Raw genomic sequence first — 23,084 nt, 5'->3', positions numbered from 1 at the left:
GTGAACAAAACTAAAATATCTTGCGTGTACTGTTGTGCTTGTATATGGAAGAAAACAACAATAAAGCAGCAACACTGGCGGTACGCAAGGTAATTGCAGTAGCCAAAGTCAATCGCTTGCAGTGGTAACCAAAACTTTTCCACTTTCACGCCACTTATTTACAAGTTGCTATTCGCTCACAGCCAACCGCTCGGAGTCAACAGCGAACCGGCTGCAGTCGTCAATTCGTACACAAAAACTGCCTTCGCTTGAAGTTACTTGCAACTTTGGCGGCGAAGTCAACGTAGCTGGGCGCGGAAGATGAGGTAGTGGCAAGTTCCTTAAAAAGTTGCTTGACTCTGTTTAAATGAATTAGTTTCCTCATCCCCAAAATTACTTTGTTGTTATTATTTGAATTTTGCCGTATTTACAGGGATAAACAGCAACGGACGGAAGGTGAGAGGATTGCTGCCTTTCGCGTGGCTTGCTCTTGAAACTGGTTGCATTCCGTCCATGGCATTAATGCTCACACAAAATTGAACTGGATTCATATCCATACGGAGGCTTGGCGCGCAGTGTACGCACTAATTTGGCGTATTTGTTGTTGCTTTACACTATCGCTTGGGACGCACAATCAGCTCAGTTCATCTGAGTTCAGTCGGACTTGTTTGAGTTTTGAGTAAATATTTCATTGGATTCACTGATAGTCGTTTGTGCCTGGGAATGGTTTAGTTTTTGTTGTCTAACACCGATTCCGCATTTCATGTAAATAGTTGGCAAAAAAATAACAAAATAGAGTATGTCGCTGGCAGCTTCGTACATGTTGGCGGCTCATAATAACATATTTGTGTACAGTTAAGTGTACGAGTTTGACTTTGTGTGGAAACTGGTCATCCGTTGGACTTCGTCATTGAACCTATTATGTAACTTGTGTAAGAAGCAATAAAAAATATGTTTCCTTTACAAAGTAGAGCAGCGATTGGAGCCGGGTTGAACGGAAATGTGCGCTTTTAGGGGGTGTTCAGCGACTTTCAAGTGAAATTTATGCGGCAAATAAAAGAACTTACACATGAAAGTTGTTTTTCCAAATCATGAATAGTTATGTTTTCTATCAAGTCTGCTTTGTAGCGAAAGAAACAAATGCTAGAAGTAAAGGGCGTCTAGATTCTCTAGAAATTAGATCTGGCCAGATCAAAGCTCAAATCAATAACTCAGAAATCTTCTATTTAATGTCTTTCAATGAAATATATAGGTATATTATATAATATGAAATTATAATAATAACACTGGTCTACAGTGGGGTTGTTGCCCTAGACATAAGATCGGTTTTGGATACATTTGAGCTCACACTTCATGACACTATCAATGATTTTGTAAGATTTGCTCTTGTTTATTTTCTTTATTACAAATATACTCTCGGAACCTGTTGCTATAATAGTTTTGTTCACCTACCGGTTGTTTGTATCACCTAAAACTAATCGAGTTAGATATAGGGTTATATAAATATTAATGATCAGGATGAAGAGACGAGTTGAAATGTGGGTGACTGTCTGTCCGTCCGTGCAAGCTGTAACTTGAGTAAAAAATCAGATATCTTTATGAAACTTGGTATACATGTTTCTTGGTACCGTAAGACGGTTGGTATTGCAGATGGGCGTAATCGGATCACTGCCACGCCCACAAAGCGCCAACAATAAAAAACAAATAAATTGTCATAACTAAGCTCCACAATAAGATACAAGACTGTTGTTTGGTGTACAAGATCACATTAGGGAGGGGCATATGCAGTTTAAAATATTTTTTAAAAGTGGGCGTGGTCCCGCCCGCTAATAGGTTTATAGTGCATATCGCCTACACCGCTAAAGCTATACTAAGAAAATTCACTGGGAACAAATGCTTTTAGCACCTCTATTAGACAGTGAGCGTGGCAACGTGCACTATTAGGTGAAAACCTATATATTGGGATCTGCTTAACCAATTTCAACCAAATTCGGTACATAACGTTCTTCTCATATTTCTATATTATAGTTTCATCTGATTCTTTCACTTTCCACTATGCAAATCAAGCAACAATGATTGGGTTAAACTTTGCGTGAATAATACGTTTAAAGTATGCCATCTTGTGACCAAAAAAACTAAATCGAAACAAAACTTTTCAAGCCCCTAGGTACTGAATATGTGGACCCCAATGCCTATAGTTGACTTTTTACTGAAAATATCGGTCAATGTGTAAGATATATATTGCGAGAGTATAAAACGTTCGGTTACACCCGAACTTAGAACTTCCTTACTTGTTTTTATTTTATATTACAAAAATCAGAAAACATGAAAGAAAATAACATTTATGTATTTATATTTATAATAGTTTAGTTTTAAAAAAATTAGGATGCATCGAAATAAACAAAGAGACAAATGTCGAAAACATATGTTATATCTTTATTGAACGTCGTTTATGAGTTCCTTTATAATTTTCTGGTTAACAATAATTTTTTAAGGATCAGCACTAATTTGCCATAATGGAACAATCCAATCAAACTTGATAACTTTCTTCCGTCACGTTTTGTTTTCTAGTGTATAGAATATAATCTAACTTTATATTTGCTCTTAGAATCTAAAAGTTGGGCAGCATATTTTGAAGAATTTCTTCATAATTTGATGCTTTATGGTTACTTGAGAACTTTCAACTATCAACACTAAGCTTTTCTAAGATTCACATATGAATCGCCGTATTTGAGAACCAACAAGAAGTCCACCTTTCGACTTTTTCATACCAAAGAAATTTTCTACAAATGTCAATAACACAATATCCTTCCACGTCTGACGCTTTGATAAATATTTTTATCATTTCTAACTTGCATCACGTATTAAATCACCGAGTTCATTTTGGGAAAATAACTTTGGTGCAGATATTTCACCCTCTTATTCAATCAATTGGAAGACTCTACCAATATCTGGGTATTTGGCGACATCATTGTTTCTGAGTATTCAATACAAATTATAATTATTGAGTAAAACAGGACATTTTGTAGACTGTAACTTTAGATGTCTCCACGTTTTATTTAGTAAAACCTTAACACGTTCCGCCTAATTTTCGCATATTTTCGGTAAGGTGCCTGAGAATAAGGATCACATAACGTTTGGATGTGCGAAAAAGGTACGCAGATCCCTAATCATGACTGGAAAACCAAATTTTTATTACTAACAGGCCGACATTTATCAAAATATTGGATATGCAATTATCTTAAAAACAAGAGCACATCTAATATTTTCATAAATAAGGTCGTAATCTGGACATCTGAAGGCATTGTAATTTGCTAAGATATTCAGGGCAATAAAACAAACAATTTGTTTTTATAGAACTATGTAATATATCGGATGGAATTGAAATATTTATACACAGTTAGTGTGTATGGAATAAATTGGGATCTAAATCATTGACGTGTACGTTAACTTGGCCTTATTAAGGAATTATAAAGCTATAAATGTATAAATTCCTTAGAAAGGCAACACAAAAAGCAAAGCCAAAATAAAATAATCCTTAAGAGGAAGGTTAGTGTGTATGGAATAAATTGGGATCTAAATCATCGACGTGTACGTTAACATGGCCTTATTAAGGAATTATAAAGCTATAAATGTATAAATTCCTTAGAAAGGCAACACAAAAAGCAAAGCCAAAATAAAATAATCCTTATTACATTTCCAAGCTGGAAAGATCTCCGTTCTTACAGACTGAGTATTTACCAATACAAATATATCCAATTGACACCTAATTTTATTTTTTCCAATAGATCCATTCTAAACATTTTTAATCTGATGGATTTAATAGAAAACCGGAAAGAAGGTTAACATCGGTTGCACCGAAGCTAGAATACCCTTCACAAATACAAAAGATTATTTACATAATTTTGATCGCTCAGTTTGTATGGCTATAGTGATCCGAACAAAACAATTTTTTTGAATATTGCACCATTGCCTTAGGCAACACTCTTCTTAAATATATCTCGTCAAATGAAAAAGCTTTCCATACAAGCACTTGGCTTCGATCGTTCAGTTCGTATGGCACGTGTACAATATAGTGATCCGATCTGAACAATTTCTATGGAGATTGCCATTGCCTTAAGCTGGTGGGAGTCCCTCAAGCAGTCATTTCAAAATGTTTAAAAGCAGCCGGATACATTCAACGGAAAGGAAATCGGGTGCGATATGAATTGACGCCAAGAGACGTTAAAAGACGATTTTGCTAGAAAAGCAGTAGTCTTTTCACCGGATTATGACTGCTGCTGAAAAATGGATTCATTAGCAAAATCAATGGCAAAGCCGAATTTCCATTACGTCACTGTACTTAATAGGATCAATAGTGCGTACTGTATTATTAAGCTTCTAAATCGGGAGAAACCATTAATTGCGATCGCTGCGGACAACAAATTATCAAAGTTAAGTGAGCGGTTGCCGAAAAATGCGCGGAATTTGCGAGCAGACATGAGGCAATAATTTTTCTTCATGACAACGCGTGGTCTTATGTTGAAAGATCAGTTAAAAAACAGTTAAAAACAGCGGCTGGGAAGTTATGCCCGCCATGTAGCCCAGACCTTGTCACTTCCGACTACCATTTATTCCGGTCGATGCAGAACGCCCTCACGAAGTACGGTACAACAGAACAGGGTAAAAAAAATTGACTTGATTTATTCTCGGTCCCCAATCCGGCGCATTTATTTTTTATGGAATCCATAAATTGACAGAAAGGCAATTTTCTTAAATAAACGTTAAAATTTTGAAAATAAAAACCGTACGAACTATAGTATACTTTATTGTATTATCAGACGAAATATGGTCGTGAAAAAATTAGTAACGATTACGTAGCAGTTGAGATTTTACAATATGCCAGTGATAACTTAGGTAAAAATTAAGACATCTCAAAAAAACTTTATCCACACATTCATTGATATTCTAAGAAGATTTCTATAGCAGACGGGCAAATTCGGATCATTGGCGGGACAATCTTAAAATGCTATAATCGAGTTACCAGTGAAACTTTGAAAATTGGGACTCCTTCTTGGGAGAGTGTGGTTATGGAATTATTGAATGTGCTCTTGTTTTTTTGATAACTGCATATCTTATATTTTGATCCAGTAGCGGATTTATAGATTTGCCGACTGCAGGCTAATTAACTTTTGCAGCCTCTTAATATTGGTACTTTAGAACATCATTTAAATTACTTTTTTTTATAAATAAATTTCTTACTTTATAATTTTTGCTTCATCATTTTCATTTTATCAACTTCTCACGTATGGTAGTATCATTGAGAACTGAGGTAACGTATCAAGTCCTTGTGATTTTCATAGCAAAGAAATATCAAAAAGCAATATCTTAAGCAAAGAAAATTTCAATTATGTACTACTTTTTAAGTAATGTAAGATACGTCGTAAAATTATACAATATTTACATAATATATATAAAGATTAGACGATTCAGCAGCCACCGTGGCCACTAAAATTAAAGAACGAGCAGAATTAGGTACGTAAAAGATGAAAGGAGCGTGTTCTCGAATTTTTGTTTGCAAACCATTGTACATAGCGACATGTTCACGCATTATCATTACCACGTTTACCAGAACATTGCTCAAGTAAGTAATTTCATCATCAATCTGAACCTGCAGTAGATTATTGAGTCGGCCATCAATCTTATTCCTATCTCTCAAACTAAGTTTACTAGATTTTTGACACGCAATGTGTGGATGTAGTGATATGTCAATTCACTTCACTATTACTCTTGCAACAGAGTAGATTAGTTTTGTTCACCTAACGGTTGTTTGTATGACCTCACAAGTAAGGAAGTGCTAAGGTCGGGTGTAACCGACGATTTCATACTCTTGCAACTTGCAAGGATCAAAGCCGAGGAAACGCCATAAGGTATTGGCAAAACTTTATTTTAAACAAGTAAGGAAGGGCTAAGTTCGGATGTAACCGAACATTTTATACTCTCGCAAAGTCAAATGGTATACTCGTATGAGATTTCTTTGTGGATTGGCTGATATTTTCGGTAGAAGGTCAACTATAGGCACTGGGGTCCACATATTTAGTACTTAGGGGCTTGAACAGTTCCGGTTCGATTTAGACAATTTTTGGTCACAAGGTGGCATACTTTAAACGTATTATTAACGCAAAGTTTTACCCCGATACAATCATTGTTGCTTGATATGCATAGTGGAAAGTGAAAGAATCAGATGGAATTGAAAATGGTGTTATATGGGAAATAGGCGTGGTTGTAGTCCGATTTCGCCCATTTTCGCACTATAACATAGAAATATGAAAATAACGTTACGTACCGAATTTTGTTGAAATTGGTAAAGCAGATCTCAAGATATGGGATGGATGGATTTCACCTAAAAGTGGGCTGTGCCACGCCCACTGTCTAATTTTGAACGCTGTTCCTATAAAGTCATCTCATACCAGCCCAGAGATAAAATTTAATGTCTCTGGCGTGTTTAGTGCTTGATTTATCGCGCTTTTAGTAGTTTTTAACAGTACCGCTATATGGGGAGTGGGCGGAGATGCCACCCGATTTCAACTATTTTCACACCATCAATAGAAGTGCTAAAAAAATTTGCTTCCAGTGAATTTTGTTAATATAGCATTAGCGGTTTAGGAGATATGCACATTAAACCTATTAGAGGCGGGACCACGCCCACTTTAAAAAAAGAAATTTTAAGTGCAGATGCCTCTCCCTAATGTGATCCTGTGTACTAAATAACAGTCTTGTATCTTATTGCGGAGCTTAGTTATGGCAATTTATTAGTTTTTGATTAATGGCGTTTTGTGGGCGTGGCAGTGGTCGGATTACGCCCATCTGCAATACCAACCGTCTCACGGTACCAAGAAACATGTCTACCAAGTTTCATAAAGATATCTCAATTTTTACTCAAGTTACAGCTTGCACAGACGGACAGACAGTCACCCGCATTTCAACTCGTCTCTTCATCCTGATCATTAATATTTATATAACCCTATATCTAAATCGATTAGTTTTAGGTGATACAAACAACCGTTAGGTGAACAAAACTATTATACTCTGTAGCAACAGGTTGCGAGAGTATAAAAATGTTGCTAAATAATTCAGCCTTTATTATTCGAAGAAATCGTGTATAACGAACGAACTTGGTATCATATTAACTTATTTTGAAGGTCATAGACTCACTTAGTTTTATTACTATATTTCATTTCCCGTCAGCGAAACTTGTACTAAAATCATAGTGGCATAAAAATGGAAGTTCCGATTGCAGTAATTTTTTTGATTGCTCAGGTATACTTGAGAACCTATTTTATAAGTATATGGTAAACATATGTATATTCGTATATATGTATATGGAGTAAAGTCAGTCGGACGCTGTTGCGATATTCTAAAAATTCATAATCATTTAAATATATTCACAAATTATTACCATTTATATAGGACTATATATTATATATAGTATATATCTGTTTTGTTAAATATTTTAATTTATGCAAACATTTTTATTTTATTTTGGTTTTTTATAATAATTTATAATTCAGATATCTTCTTCAGAAGTAAAAACTTTAGGAACGAAACCTGCCGTCCTTCAAAATTTGCCGCCCTAGTCTTCAGCCAACTCAGCTTGCTGATAAATTCGCTACTGTTTTGATAAACGATCGCCTTTTTAATAATAAAATTGGAAATATCTAGACTTACAGTCATCGGGATACATTTTCGGAAAATTTAGAAAATTATAGTGAAGATAGGTCACATGACGGCAGTTTACCTTAAAATACCTTAATTTGTGCCAAATTTCGTGAAGAAACATTGTCAAATTAAAACGATTTCCATACAAGTTTGATCGGCTAGTTGGTATGTCAGCTATATGTTATAGTTGTCCGCGTTGGTTGCGACAAATAACCGATTCTTGATGAGAAAAGGACTTAACACGTCCATTTCAGATCGATATCTCCAAAACTAAGGGACGGAGGGACAGACAGACATGGCTAATCGACTCAGCTTGTCACGCTGATCATTTATATATGGACTATTTAGAGGCAAACAAACTTAAGATGCCCTGTTCAGAGGATAACCATATTTAAATGAGATACATAATATATTATATATTGAGTTGATGTTCAAAATGTCAACCAGAAGATCGAAATTCATTGTATTAAGGATATGGGGTTAAGACCAAGGTCTAGATTTCTTATGATTATTAAGAGAACTTAGTTTTATTAAATTTTCATATATTTTGACCACCTTCAGCGGTTTAAAATCAGCAAAGTCGGAAATAATCCCACAGGGTATATTGGGGGGAAATAAAGGTCTGAACTTGTTACATTAACCTTTGATATAGTTCAAGTATAACGAAAATCATTATATGTACTTGTAGAAAATGGGAGTTGGTGTAATTCGTGGACCCAGTTCACACATTTTCGGTATTAGACTATAGTTACGTTTTACGTTCATTTTTGGTTTACTAAGGTATCTTATATATTAACCGATATACCATATACGGTATAAAGACAACCGAAAGCTTAAAATTCTTGTATTACGTATATTAACTCGATTTTCTCCACTTTTGGTACCACCACTGCCTATTACCAAAAAAAGAGGCTATTTGAGTTTTATTAAGATACCTCACAAAGTGATCTATATAGATACATACATACATAGGTATATATATCACTGTATTAGGTATGTGGGGGCTAGGGGATTAATATATGTGGCTTGAAAAATCTTAATCCGATTCCGACAATTTTTAACGTGAGATGGCATGCCTTAAAGGCATTTTTTGTTTCGATAATGTCATTGCCTCTTGTTTTACGAGGTTAGAATTTTAATAATATTTAGGTGTCAAACAAAACGTATATATCTTTAATTTCGCTTCTAAATCCATAATGCTAGTGTAAATTTATCACCTGTGTAGGGTGTAGAAATAATATCATGTTTTTATGTCGTGTACTCCATAAAAATTAAATCAGTAAGGGAATTCCATAAGCAAAGAAAGGCAACGGAAGGAAAAAATTATTTTACGTGTAGGTCAACCAGAGTGATGAAAAAACAAAATGTTGAGAGTGCTACATCTTGGCTAGTAGAAGGTCATTCGGATTTGCTTAAATTGGTCACATAGTTTGCTAAATGTGAAATAATACCTAAAAACAGGGCCAAAAGTTCATTTGATATCGGATTTATATGAAGAGCTTGTACGAGCTCATTGTCTCTACCAATTCAATTTACGTTTCTACCGTTAAAATCTAATTAATTTATCATTGGATTTGCTTGGCTGATTTGTAATCAGTTGATTAAGAGTTTATGTTTTGTACATAAATGTGTGACCGATTTATTTATAAAATGTTATTTTGACACTGAATTTACTAATGTGCTTACAGATCTGTTAAAGGTCACAACCTGAGAAAAAATGGTTTCCAGTAGAAGAAAACTTATCGAATGATAACGATTTTTATTGTTCCCCAAAAATTGCCGGAAAGAGAAAATTTTTCTGTAGTTGGATCTCCAAAGGATCCAGGAACGCTAATTGCTTCGTTCTATTAAGAAGACTAACGGCGGAAACTTTTCAGCACTTTTTTAAATTAACATGTTTGCACTACGAGTACTTTTTAAGTGAAATGTCTAATTAAAACTAAACAAATATATTACATCGTCATTCAAACACTTCCTACTTGAAAGCGACAAAGCGGCAAATCGCTGATTATTTGTGCAAGTAAGCCTAAGGAAACACGATTCAAACTGCTTTGTAGTTGATTTAACCAAACGCTCATTTAACGCATGTCGTATTTAGCGAACGCCGTGTACCAATTTGATATGTACGAATTCAGCTGGCGGACCATGCTGGTGCTGCAGCAAAACCACTAGACAATGAGTATAAAATCCATACCAGAGGCGTCCACAGTTTCACTTTCATCGAAGTACTCGGCACGCGAACGCGGCAACTACAGAAGTGGCTCTGCAGTTTGTTAAGAAAACGGTTTAGTAATCCGCACGCTTCAGCCAGCAACGCGCAACGCCAAGTTAAACGATTAGCGGGCGGTTAAAAGGTATCGCGTGTGTAAATGCGGAAAAGCTGCCAAAGTCAGCTTATATATAATAATATATTTGAAGAAGGAGGAGGAGCAGGTGTATACATATCAGTATGAGTACCAGCCACTGGCTACGAGTGAGCCAAATTGTGCGCTGTGGCGTGTTAAAAGGCAGCGATCGTGATTTTTGCGTCCCATTGTGTGCCAGTGACATTGAACTTGTACAAATATGTTGCATGCTTCAACTATAGGCAGGAAGCAAATTAAGGTGTTAGAATATTGAAATAATAATAACGGTTATTGCAGTGTTAGAAAAAGAGCTTCCTTAGTGTTCCAATGGCCTGGAAGTATATTATTTTTTTAGCACTCAGATTATTTTATGTTTTTCGAAACTTCATCTTTCATTCAACTTAGTAGTCTTAGTGAGGTGAAGTTCTGTAGCTTGATCTATTTGCAATTTACCTTAACAAGGATGTTGTTTAATGCCGGTTAAAAACTTTGATCCGCTACGGATCCGTAAAAACAATTGGAAGGGCTAATTGCATTAGTTTTTAACATTGGTTAGGTATACTTGAGAACTTATTTTCATGCAATTTTATAAATATAAACTCATATATGGAGTACAGTAAGCCGGACCTTTCAAAATCGTGGATATCAGTTATATATGGGCTAAGACAAGTTTCCGCTCGCTTCGATCCATTTTAGGCCCGAAGTTACACTAAAATGCACTATACTAGGCGGGGTTTTTGTATGATTTCCCCTATTTTCACATTGTAATTTAGGAATGTCAAGGTAATATTACATCCCGAATATGGTTCAAATCGGTCGAGTACGTCGCGAGATATGATTTGACACTGGCTTCTCTGAAACCCTCTCGTAACATTTCGGATGTAAAATTTTATGTATTTGAAGCATTTAGTTACTGATTTATCGCTCTTTCAGTAGTTTTTAACAAAACTCTTATTGAAAGTCGGCGATCCGATTTCATCCGTTTTCACACTATCGGTAGGAATTCTTAAAGGAATTTGTACATTAAATTTATTAGAGGGCGGGGCCACGCCTAATTTTAATAAATTATTTAAGCAAATGACATGGTTATATCTTAATTTAGAACTTAATTATGGCATTTTATATGTTTTTGCTTAATGGCGTTTTGTGGGGGTGGTAGTGCGAATTAGGCCCATCTACGATCTCGTCCTTACTTTTTTGCCAAGGAACACGTGTAATAAGTTTCATTAGGATATCTCAATTTTTAATAAAGTTACAGCTTGCACGGAAAGACTGACAGACACTCACCCGGATTTCAACTCGTCTCATCCTGATCATTTATATATGTATAATCCTTTATCCAACTCGATTATTTTTAGGTGATACAAACAACTGTTAAATGCTGCAAGAGTATAAAATTGTTGAAGATTTTGACTAATCTGAACAGTTTAAAGTCAGGTGGAAAGATGGAAATCATTATATGGGGTATATTGGGATAAAGAAAGATACGGGCTTATTGCAATAATGTTCACATTGCTTAGGTATACTTGAGAATATATTTTCAAACAATCTTTTAAATATATAACTTACATACTGAACGACATATTCCCCATAAAACTTGTTAGAAAAACAAAAATCATTATATGTAGTACATAGGAGTTGGCGGTAGTATTGACCCGATTTTGTCTATTTTTGGCAATACCATATACTATTAACTTGCCACGTTGAACTAAATTGCTCCATGGGTTTCATTAAGGTACTTTACATACCATCATCAATCTATATGGAGTAAAGTCAGCTGGACGTTTCAAAATCGTGAATATCAGTTGTAAGGGGGCTAAGGAAAGTTTTCGCCCGATTATATCCATTTTAGGCACAAAGATACACTGTTATTAGAAAACCACGCTCCCTCATTTTTATTTGAATAACTCACGGACTATCCGATATATAGCCACCCGGAAATTCGTGTGTGATTTCTCCTAAAAGGGGGCGTTGCCACGCCTGTCGTCCAATTTTGATACCAGCTCTTATAAATCGTCATCCGATTTCACTTGTTTTCACAATATCGTAAGAAAGGTTGAAAATATTTGTCCTGTGCAAATTTAGGTGTTTAGCTTTATTGGTTTGGAAGATAATATATGTATTAAACTTATATATATTAAACTTATAAGATTTCACTTTAAAAAGATTTTCAAACACTGGGTGCTCCTTCTGAATGGGATGTGTTGTGTCAGATTTGAGTTTTGTACCTTAAATTATGTCTTAGTTATGGCACTTTATACGTTTCCGATTAATGGCGGTTGGTGGGCGTGGCAGAGGTCCGATTGCGCTCATCTACATATTCGTCCTTACTTTTTTGCCAAAGAACTTGTGTACCAAGATTCATCAGGACATCTCAATTTTTACTCAAGTTACAGCTTCATTCAAATACTCCTTTATTCAATAATAATGAAGATTTCACTCGAAAGTCAAATAACTCTAAATTAAAGCATTTTTTTTACAAAACTAAACGATTATATGTACATGTTGAAAATACCGAATGCAGATCTAGGAGTAAAAATTAGGTTTAAGAATATCTACTTATGTATTCAAATCTCTCAATATATTTGATGTCGTTAAAAAGTTTTGATTGCTTAATTCACTGATCAAAAAGAGAGTATTTGATCTGGTAAATATCTCAAAATAAATTAATAAAAATAAATTTAGAATATATTACGGTAATTCATACGAATATATGTAGGAGAAAGAGGACTAATGTTACTTAGGACGAAAATATGATAGTTGTAAAATACTTTTGGGTTTTTATTAAACAATTATTATACATGTATACGTCACAAATATGCATATACACACAGATATGTTAGTATTTAGTTTTTCAGTTATTAACATCCAAAAACGAATTAGTTGTATACACTGTTATAAACATACATATAGTGTAAATATGTATGTACATATATAAATATATACCATAATCCTGCGAGCTTAATTTGTCACTGGTGTAACAATATTTAGAGTTGATTTGTTGCGAGGAACACGCTTCGAACATAACAAATGTTCGACTCGGATAATCGATGGTTTTTTCTGCTTATTAGCATGTTTTATTCCCACTCGTTTTCTGTTTTGCGGTTCGGCCTCGTCCTTTATGTGTAGGCATGTACATGTGTCTAATTAACAAGTTTCAACGGGCATGCGATAATTTAATTTTGTACAGTTAATTGAATTTGACAACATTACAATAAATGAAAGAATAATAACAACAACACTAAATTACCAACAAAATACATGTGTATATGCATATTAGCGAACGAAGTAAAAATGTTTTAGGTACGACAAAGCCTTCGAAATATTTAATATTCGTATTGCCACAATCGATATATCGAGATAACGGTCCAAATCAACAACAAACGCAACAAAAATACAAATACCAAAAGACACTTTTGTGTAACGAACAAACATGGAAAAAACATGTTATTTACGGGTAAATATTTATTAACCGCTTTTTATACTAAAACCAAACATAGTTTTAGCTTGTACTCAATTGTCACTCTATCAATGTAAAGTAAAAAAATAATAATGGGCGTGACCTCTTAATTATTTTTCAAACAATGTGAAAGCGATTGAAAACTGCAAAAGTCTAATTCGGTAGAAGTTAGACGATGAGTGTGAATTTAGAGGACTACCAAGTGATAGGGAATATGAGTAAGTATAATATAATATATTAGGTGAGGTTAGGTTTGGTTATATTGGCCGGCTGTCACGCCATACATAGACCTACTGGTCTCAAGTAATGCCAGATGAAGGAATAGCTAAATTTGAAAGAAAATATTCATCATACAGGATGTCAACTCTTTTTACGAACCTTAAGAGCGACTTGATATCTAATTTTGGTACTTCATCTAGCCCCTTGCGAGGCTCCTAGATATTCAAGCCGAGTTCTAGAGAATGGTGGACGCATAGGAGGTGTTCCATCGTCTCTCTCGTGCCTATTTCCCTGCACTTTCTATTTGTATCGTCGTTACTTATGCCCATACGGGTCGCATGGGATGCCAATAGGTTGTGACTTGTCATTAGACCAACAACCGTCTTACAGTCCTTTCGAGACGGTGTGAGTAAAAAGCCTGCGAGTGTTCCTTCGGGGCTTTTGCACATGATCTCGCCTTGATCTGTTTCTCAGCCCTTTCGGAAATTTCATTGCATATTGTTTTTAGTGTCTTCTGTATTTCCTGTTTAGGTTTGGTAGCCAGGCGGATGGCACTTTTGGCAGCCTCATCAGCTATTTCGTTCCCGGAATTTCTTTGTGGCCTAGAACCCAGTATACATGCAGCCGCTTACTGGCCGCCACCAATCTACTGCCTTTCTGCTTCTTAGGGCATTCTCCGTCGTAATGCGGTGTGATATTGCCGCCTGGATATCAACGTATATATTGATTTTCTTTATGTTGTTTCCTGCGTTGTTGGCTATATCAGCCGCTTTCCTGACCGCAAATACTACCGCCTGGAAGATAGTGCAGTATTCAGGAAGCTTGAAGGGTTGCCGGCACCTACTCCATTAGCCATTTATGGTTATAAGCTTTCCACCGAAAAAAGTTTACAAAGCTATTAGCAATAGCCTTGTTATCCGTAATGATTTCTTCATCACAAATAATATACTCTAGATTATTATCCCTTTACCTTTACCAAGTTTACCATTAACATACTGCCAACGTTTTTTACTATCATTATACTAATTTTTCACTCTGTCATACTCAAAACTACATTTAACAGCTTTAATTAAACTATTGAGTATTTTGCAATAATTTTTATATGGACACTTAAGTTCAACATTGTACTTATCTAATTTCCAGATATTATATAGAAACTCTTTAGTCTTACACGAAATCATAAGACTTTTAGTAATCCACAGCTTTCTAGGTTTCTTTTCATTTCTTTTGTTTTTATTTTTAATTCTTATCTTAGAAACATTGACTAAAGATAAAACACTTTCCGTAAAAGCTTCAAAAAACTCATCTGGGTCACGTATATCTAGTAATGACAATCAATTATGCTTACCACTTAAGTTTTTAAGTTGACTATAGTTTACGACTAGATTATTATCATTATTGCATTTATTATTACTAAGGTTTATTCTGGACGAAATAGGATAGTGATCAGTGAACGTATTAGTGTAAGTAAACGATTTTAGGTTACAGGGGTTAGATTTTATAAAGAAATTATTTATACAAGTACCACCAGAGTCATTAGGTCTAGTTATACCATTAAAGTATGGCGGTTATCAGCTGCCAACAAATTTATATTTATATATCACCAACTATAGCACGATTTTTCCATGATTATTTCAGCAAATATATTTATTTACCGAGTTACCAAAATATTCTTTAGTTACATGACAGCGATACACACTCGAGATTTTAAAGACTTTCTTAGAGATAGTCTTCAATTGATTCTCTTCTTCTATCGAGGTACTTGGTTGTAGAGATTTTTTAATATAGATGATAACACCATCTGCTCTGTTGACACTACTGTGATTAAAAAACACTGGTAATCATGAATGGTAAAGAAAGTAAAACATGGTAATATCCAGGTCTCAGTGTACTTTATAACATTAGGCTTTACAAGTAGATTGTTAATAAATAGTCCAAGATTTTCAAATCTTCAAATTGCATTAAGATCTCTGACGTTGAGATGTAAAACCAAAATATAATCTTTACACTGATATTTATTTAAACTGCATAAATCACTAAAATTCACTTCAATACATGAGTCATTATCATCCATTGTAAGACTATTTGTAAGTACTCACATACCTAGGACCAAGTTTTCCAATAGAGCTTGGTACTATAGGATTAATAGGATACTCAGTTTCATTAATAATCTTATTCAGTTTATATTTAAGATATTCGCAGCATGTAGTGGCACAATGATCGGAGGCTCTATCCTTATTAAATTTCTTGTTATAGAACACACAGTTTAAACATTTCTTTGTTTGACTATTGCACTGATCAGTCTCATGACTCCATTACCACATTTTTTATGTCTGTGGTTGGATTTTCCACATTTATAACACAAGTTCAGATTAAAGTAATTATATATCTTACAGCATTAATGACCAATGTGTAATCTAAAATCATTATTTTTCAGATGTATTGTAGATATGATTCCGATGTTAATTCCGATGTTAAAATCAGAGCGGGTGACATAGTCCGCAATAATATTTAATGCACCATCAAACTCAAGGAAATTACGAGTGTAAATGTCATCACACAGTTCCACTTTGTTCAAATCACTATCTACTTGTACATTAATAACTTTACTTCTCGGTAGATTCAAATGCTCAAGCTCAACACCGTAATCATTACCAAGCTCATCACTCAGCACCGACTTAGCTCTGGATATATCAACACTGTTTTTACATTTGATAGCAACTTCACCATCTTTACTTTCCTCAACCATGTTGATAGGAATAGCTAAACCACTGTTTAATTTATTTTTGACTTTAGCAAATGTTTCAGGATTCTTATTACTAACTCTTCATTTGTTATAAATATTAGGCACTTTTTCAATTTTTGTAGGTTCATTTTTAGTTACACTAGCTTAAGATAACTAAGAGTTTTATTCACAATACTGTTCAGCAATTTATTCTTATCTTTTAACTCAGCATTTAATTCTATCTTAATCTAAGTAATTCATTCTCCATCCTCAAAGTAGACACCTCATCCAACTCAGCAGTTTCAGCGTCCTGGGTATTTTTAGAATTATTCAAAGATAAGTTATTATATTAAGAAACGACTTATGTCTTAATTGCTCTTTATGAAATAGTTTAATCTGGGAAATTATTTGACGACCATTACCAACCAGCTTTTTTAGATCCACGTTTGCATTATAGGATAAGTCCACTGTTTCATGATTAGGACATATAATTAGCATTTAATTACATTTTACCCTTCGAAATTATTAAAGTCTCCTTCATGAAAAACATTTTCACACACAAGACAGATAATAATTTTTGGCACTTTCATATTAGAATGACACTATGAAACTTTGCACGCTTCAGCATCAGCCTGCTTCGAGGCCGCCATCTTGGCGTGGTTGCCAACTTTCAGATACGAAATACATTAAGTATATCTTTGTATTCCCACTTAACAAGTTTGAAGAGTTCCTTAACACTAGGCCTGTCTGATCCGAGCTCCTTGTTTCTCCAAGTTGGTCTCGAGTCTCGTTTTGCATGTACTGGAGGGCAAGCGATGTTATACGCTTTTTTGAGAACGTTAGTGACTGTGATGGTTCCTTCCCCTAGCTTATAGATTGAGTCACATTTTTCGTGTCTACCTAAATTCCCTATTACTATCTTCCTGTACAGATTCCAGTTAGTATCCTTCTTGAAATCTCATCATACCTGTGGTCAGAAAACGAGGGTGCACGAAGCACCTTTTCGACAGTGATTATTTTGCTTGTATGGTAGGGCCAATATATGTCGGTTAGCTATAGCTATATTAATTGTCATTATAAGGTTTAGTAAATACTCCTCTCTTTCGTTGAGAACCCGCTACCTTGTACTGTGTCTTGTGGATTGGCGTCTGCGCCTATCACCAGAGGGCTCTTTGCTCTATCCACCGCGTTCACCAACCTCCGGAGTTCAATTGTAGACGCTTCTTCATCATGAGGCATGTAAAAAGATGCAAAGAGTAGCGTCCATCCTTTACGGCTACTACAGTCAGGTCATCTGAGGAGAAGTTTAGATCAATATATGGCTGCATAATTTTATTCACCAATATGGCTGCTCTTACCTTGTTTATTGCTCTCGGAAAGTATGTACAGTATGTTTGTGGCTTCTAGGATAACTCCTATATCCTTCTCCGCCTCTCGCTTCTGTAGTGTGTCTTCATTGTTGTCGGAGGGGATTGCGTTTCTTGAGACGAAGGAGCTACCTACGCCCCACGCCATCTTCTCGAACCGTTCGTATAATATATCCTCAGCCGACTTATTTATTTGGAGGATATAGCTTTGGTTACCATCCTCCTTGCCGGAGCTGGGAGTTGGTAAGTTATCACCCTCCAATCTTCCGTCGGCACATCCTGATTTTGTCTTCTGAGGAGCCGGTGTGCATCATCCGGTTTTATCTTGCGAGGTATAAGTATCTTCGTCATCGGGTTGGACAGAATGCAACTACGGCCTACTATTTCCAGAATAGCACCCTCTTATAGGCCTTGAAGCTTCGTAACCACTTCCTTTACCCATAGCACGGAGGGGTGGTCCTTACATTTTAGGATCCTGACCCCATTGAGCCAGCCCTCACCATCGAAAGTTGGTATAGACGTGCTCGGGTCTTAATCCAGTTTTGCAAAGAGCGCATCCAGCAGTTTCATATCAACTGATTTCCACTTCACCTCTGTAATTTGTACCAGGGGGTCGCTTCAGTCAATGAGAGCCACTATCAAGTGCCTCTTGGCAATCTTGCTCACCGTCGTTGCCGCCCTGGACGTTGATGGTTTCTCTCGATCGAATCTGACGTTTGGCTTTCTAACGTCGTTTTGTTTCCTCGATCGTTTCTCCAGATCCGCTGTTTGACTTTCAGCGTACCGCTGCCTTTTGGCTGCCATTCCTTCCTAGATCCGGTTTGCTAATATCGGATCCGTGGCCACGATGCAAAATATGCTTGCCCTTCCTCCATTTTTGCCGTAGCATAAGCCTACCTTTCCTCTTTCTCCTTCGCTCATCTTGACTTGCTAAGTTTTTCAAGAATTTCCACACCTTTTGTTTTAAACCCCTATTTACTGGGTTTTGCTCTCGGCTTAGTCTTTATTACTGACATAGCACCTTTGGGATCCCCCGGAGAGCGTAGCAAAGTTTCTTCTTTCATAGTATTGACGGTTTCGAGGTCTGAGTTTTAATGAACTGTAGCACCTCTAAGTTGCAAAGCGGGTTTGGCAGTAGCACTACACCCGCGGTTAACTGCTCACTTTACAGCAGAGGAGTTGCCGCTGGCGACACTGCAAGTATACTCGCTGTACTCGCCGATGGTAGCAGCCACTTCTCCTACCGACCTTTGGGATGATATCTCAGTCCGCTTTTCGTCCTTTTTGCCCTCCATATTGAGTTTTGTGTTCAGGGAATCTCTATCCCTAGCATTTTACACCTACCGCCAGGTACCGCATAAGCACTGGCAGAAGTAGATATACACGATATTGTCATATGCAAAGCAGGTTACCAGGAGGAGGATATTGATTAATTAACTATATTGATATATTATACATTATACTGATTGTCATGTGCTGTTAAGTCTAATTAAGTCAAGTCTAATAACTCAATTGTAAATTCTTCTTCCTTTCCTTTTTCGCAGATACCTTTGCTGCTGCTTGTATGTTCTTTAGCCGTTTGCGCCGAGAATGTGGCGAACATTAGTGATAGTCTAGCGGTGGAAACAGCAGTCGACACAGTAAGAGTAACATCGAGCATAGCACCTGCAACAAAGAGCAAAACAGAAAAACGTGACTCTTCAGATCAAAAAGGTGAGAGTGGGAGGCAATACAATACTTTCCAACGTACAGAGGCAATACACATACTAAAAATTTACTATATTTGTAGGGCCAACAGCTTTCACACACAAGGAAGCTTCTCGTTTCAGGCCCGTAACTAGAGGATCTTATCAGCAACTGCCACCTCAGCCGCAGCAATTCCAATCATCCCCTGCTCCTACTCCATTCAGTTTTCAGCCAACAACCGTACGTTATATAAGCGAAGAGGCAGCTCCGCAGGTAAGTCGATAGCCCGAAATCTTTTTCCGGTGTTACGACAGACAAAATGCATACTTGTGTACATAATTTTTGAACCTCAAAACTGTTTCACTTATATGATTCTCCTACGCTCTTCGATACATTTCTTAATATAAAGTTTAGGAAACTCCTGAAGGTATTTCCCCGGGTTTGATTCTTGCAGGTTGCAAGGGTATGAAATGTTCGGTTGCACTCGAGCTTAGCCCTTTCTTATTTGTTGTTTTATGCCGTTATAATTTTATTTGCATTTTAACTGAATACCAGTTCGAGCAAAAAAACTAAAAACTTGGTTAATCTAATTTCAGGCGTATTATGACAGGCCTCCGAATGTTGGCACAGTCTCAGGACCCTCAAGTGGTGGTAAATTTTCGAATTTTGTTGATGACAACATTCATTATGGCATACCTATACATACCTTTCGAGGGCCCTTTAAAGGCCCATATCAGCAGCACCTTGAGCAACTCCAACCACAGTCATTGCATCATCAACAACAATATCAGCTCAAGCACCAGTATAACCAGCAGGCGGCGAAGCTACCGCCAAATCTGAGTTATAGCCCCACTTCGGTCGAAGGAGGTTTTATACCGTCGGAGCGACAATTGCAGCAGGAGCAGCCACCACAACATTACAAGCAACAACACATGCATACACAACAACAGCAACAAAATGAACAATATAGTCAACAAATACAACACCAACAACCAGTGATTCAAAAACATTCACAACAACAACAGTCATATGTTGCTATAGAAAAACAATCGCAGCCGCAACTGTATCAGCAGCAGCAACAACAACAATATCAGCAACCTTCACGTCAACAGATCCATTACATCATTGCCATTCCGTTATCGTATGTGCGACAGCTGCAATATCAATTAGCAGCACAACATGGAGCAACGCCCCTGTCCCAGCAACAACAAGCACCGCCGTCAGCGCCAGTGCCCTTAGCGGCACCGCGCGCACCCCTTTCTCCACTTCTTGTTTTGCAGCCAGTTGGAGCAAGCGGAGGTGGCGGCAGTAGCAGTTCATTAAGTCGCGAACTCTATCGCACACAGCAGCCCATTCATTATGTGTCACATGCGCCGGCGTCGGCTAACCCTGCAGCCGGTCCACATGTTGAATCGCCGCCGGCATTGACGCCACAACAATTGCTTTATCCGATGAATTTGGTCCCTACAGCGTTGGCGCGACCTAGGCCGGCAGTGTACCCATCTTCGCAGTTGTTGTACGTGCAGCCGCAACTTATTCGCCATACACCACAGCAGCAGCTGCAACTTCAGGTCAAACAACCTCATCATTTGCCACATTACGGTAATTAAAATGCATTGCCGCTTAAATATGCGCCTTCCGTCATTATCATAATATCCGAAAAAGATGGAAACGCGGCATTGACATTCCGCGATAGCAAATCACTTTCTTTTCGCATTCACCCTAAATACCTTTAGATAACTATATTTGTAGCTGATGCTTATCTTGGAAAGTTATATCCTAGATCTAGAAAGTTCAAGTCAAGCACAAGTCAAGTACTCTTAACCTGACCACTGTTACCTGAAAATTATTGAAAATTTTGTTTTCTCCGTCCTTTCAAACCTCCGTCAATTTCAAACCTCAACGACACCAGATACCAGGTCGCGCGTACTCCAGGTCACATCCTGAACCACTACTCACGGCTGCAGGCTGCATTTGTATACATTCTACACTATAACGAATATTGAAAATAATCTTTTACAAATAAGATTTAAGACCGGCTAGTTTGTTCCGAAATGCAAAGAAGCGTTATTTCTATATGTATAGTTTGTATATGTGTACTACGTTTAGCAAAGCCGGTGGTTGTTTGAATTTCTATGTGTTTTAAGTCTGAGTAGCTGAAATTTAAACTCATTAATTATCAATTGCAGCTCATGCGTCGGATCAACAGCAGACACATGCCATCGAGGAGCGCAACACGCAGCTATCAAAACCTTCGCAACCACAACAATATCCACCTTCAGGGACGCCTCGTGGTGGTCCGAAACCAAAAGTGAGTCAGGTGTCATCACCTTCACCCTCTTCAGTAACTTCTTCGGCTTCACCACTTCCTGCCCCACCACAACTGACGACTGCATTGCCAATACAATCGCCATTGCCCATAGTACCACCGGTATTGTTCTATGGCCCTACCTTTGTGCAACCACCGCAGCCCGAGCAGCTTTCACTACCACCATCCCCCTATGCCAGTTACTTTCAAGGACAAATAGGAGCAGCACAACATGCATCAGCATTAGTCAAATTGTCGTCACCCAGTGCATTGCTTGCGCCACAGACTGCTCTTACACCTCCCCACTACCACATGCAGTCCCCACCCGGCGGTTCATCACCTCTTCAGCTGCAGCAGTCTTCGCTTCAACATCAACCACCAGCATTGTCGGCATTTTCTGCCAGGACTGCAGTCTATGTGGCACCGCAGGATGCTGTCGACAGCATCGGTGGGCCGCCTTGGTCAGGAGGGCGATTGCCTTTCTTCATACATCCGGCAGGAGTACACTATGGAACGCACCTGTATGACCCCGGCACACCCTTAGTAACACAAAAGCTACTGGAAAATGTACCAAATGGTGATGTCGATAATCAGCAGCAACAACATTTGCGACCGGAACAGGATCGGAAGCAACAGCAACAACAACTAGATTCAACAGCGACAAGTGGCGGTAATGATGACAATAATGCTATTGTTAAGTACCCTTAAGGTGGTAGTGGGGATAGGATGTCGAGATGATGAAAAATGGGACGAAAACAGAAAATTTTGTTACGTTGCCACGGTGAGGGTGCTTTCTATTCCATCGCAATTCGATCATCACTACATAAAACTTCGTTTTTTCAACACACTTCTTATCGCATCAGTACAACATTAATACGATTATTTATTTGCTTACACTTCATAGATATTAATTTCTACGCTATCTATCTGGGAACTCTATAATCTATATACGAATGACCTGGCGTTTTAGAGATTATGCAAGTTATTTTATTTCGAAAATAAAGGAAATATTCAATTGTATTCTTCTAAAAAATAAACATTTGTATTTATATTAATGCATGTCTCTTATTTGGACCACTGAAGATAATTTCAGGACACATTTTTCGAAACTATGAGATGAGTCCCGCAATGTTTGGATATTTTCAAACATAAAATAACATTGAATATGTCAATTGAATCAAATTACAGATATAAAAGATGTATATGTAGCTGCAAATGTTACCATTTCAGTAATACTACTAAATTCGGAAGAAATAAGTTGGTTCGGGCTTAAGCGATCATTTTATACTCTCGTAAT

The 23,084-nt window shown here is 37.0% G+C and overlaps 1 protein-coding gene across 1 annotated transcript; it reads left to right on the top strand.

Moving 5' to 3' along the window:
- Nucleotides 1-9,907: 9,907 nt before the first annotated feature.
- LOC106616671 (mediator of RNA polymerase II transcription subunit 15) lies at nucleotides 9,908-22,842 on the top strand. Its single transcript, XM_070110150.1, has 6 exons — nucleotides 9,908-10,031; nucleotides 13,213-13,479; nucleotides 19,338-19,506; nucleotides 19,583-19,752; nucleotides 20,076-21,081; nucleotides 21,669-22,842. Exons 2-6 carry the CDS (start codon nucleotides 13,456-13,458, stop codon nucleotides 22,493-22,495), a joined length of 2,196 nt encoding a protein of 731 aa, XP_069966251.1. The 5' UTR covers nucleotides 9,908-10,031; nucleotides 13,213-13,455; the 3' UTR covers nucleotides 22,496-22,842.
- Nucleotides 22,843-23,084: the final 242 nt, after the last annotated feature.

This window comes from Bactrocera oleae, chromosome 5 (genome assembly GCF_042242935.1).
Source record: "Bactrocera oleae isolate idBacOlea1 chromosome 5, idBacOlea1, whole genome shotgun sequence".
Lineage (NCBI taxonomy): Eukaryota > Metazoa > Arthropoda > Insecta > Diptera > Tephritidae > Bactrocera > Bactrocera oleae.
The sequence above is the reverse complement of the archived record's forward strand: the minus strand, read 5'-3'. Positions and strand labels throughout refer to the sequence as shown.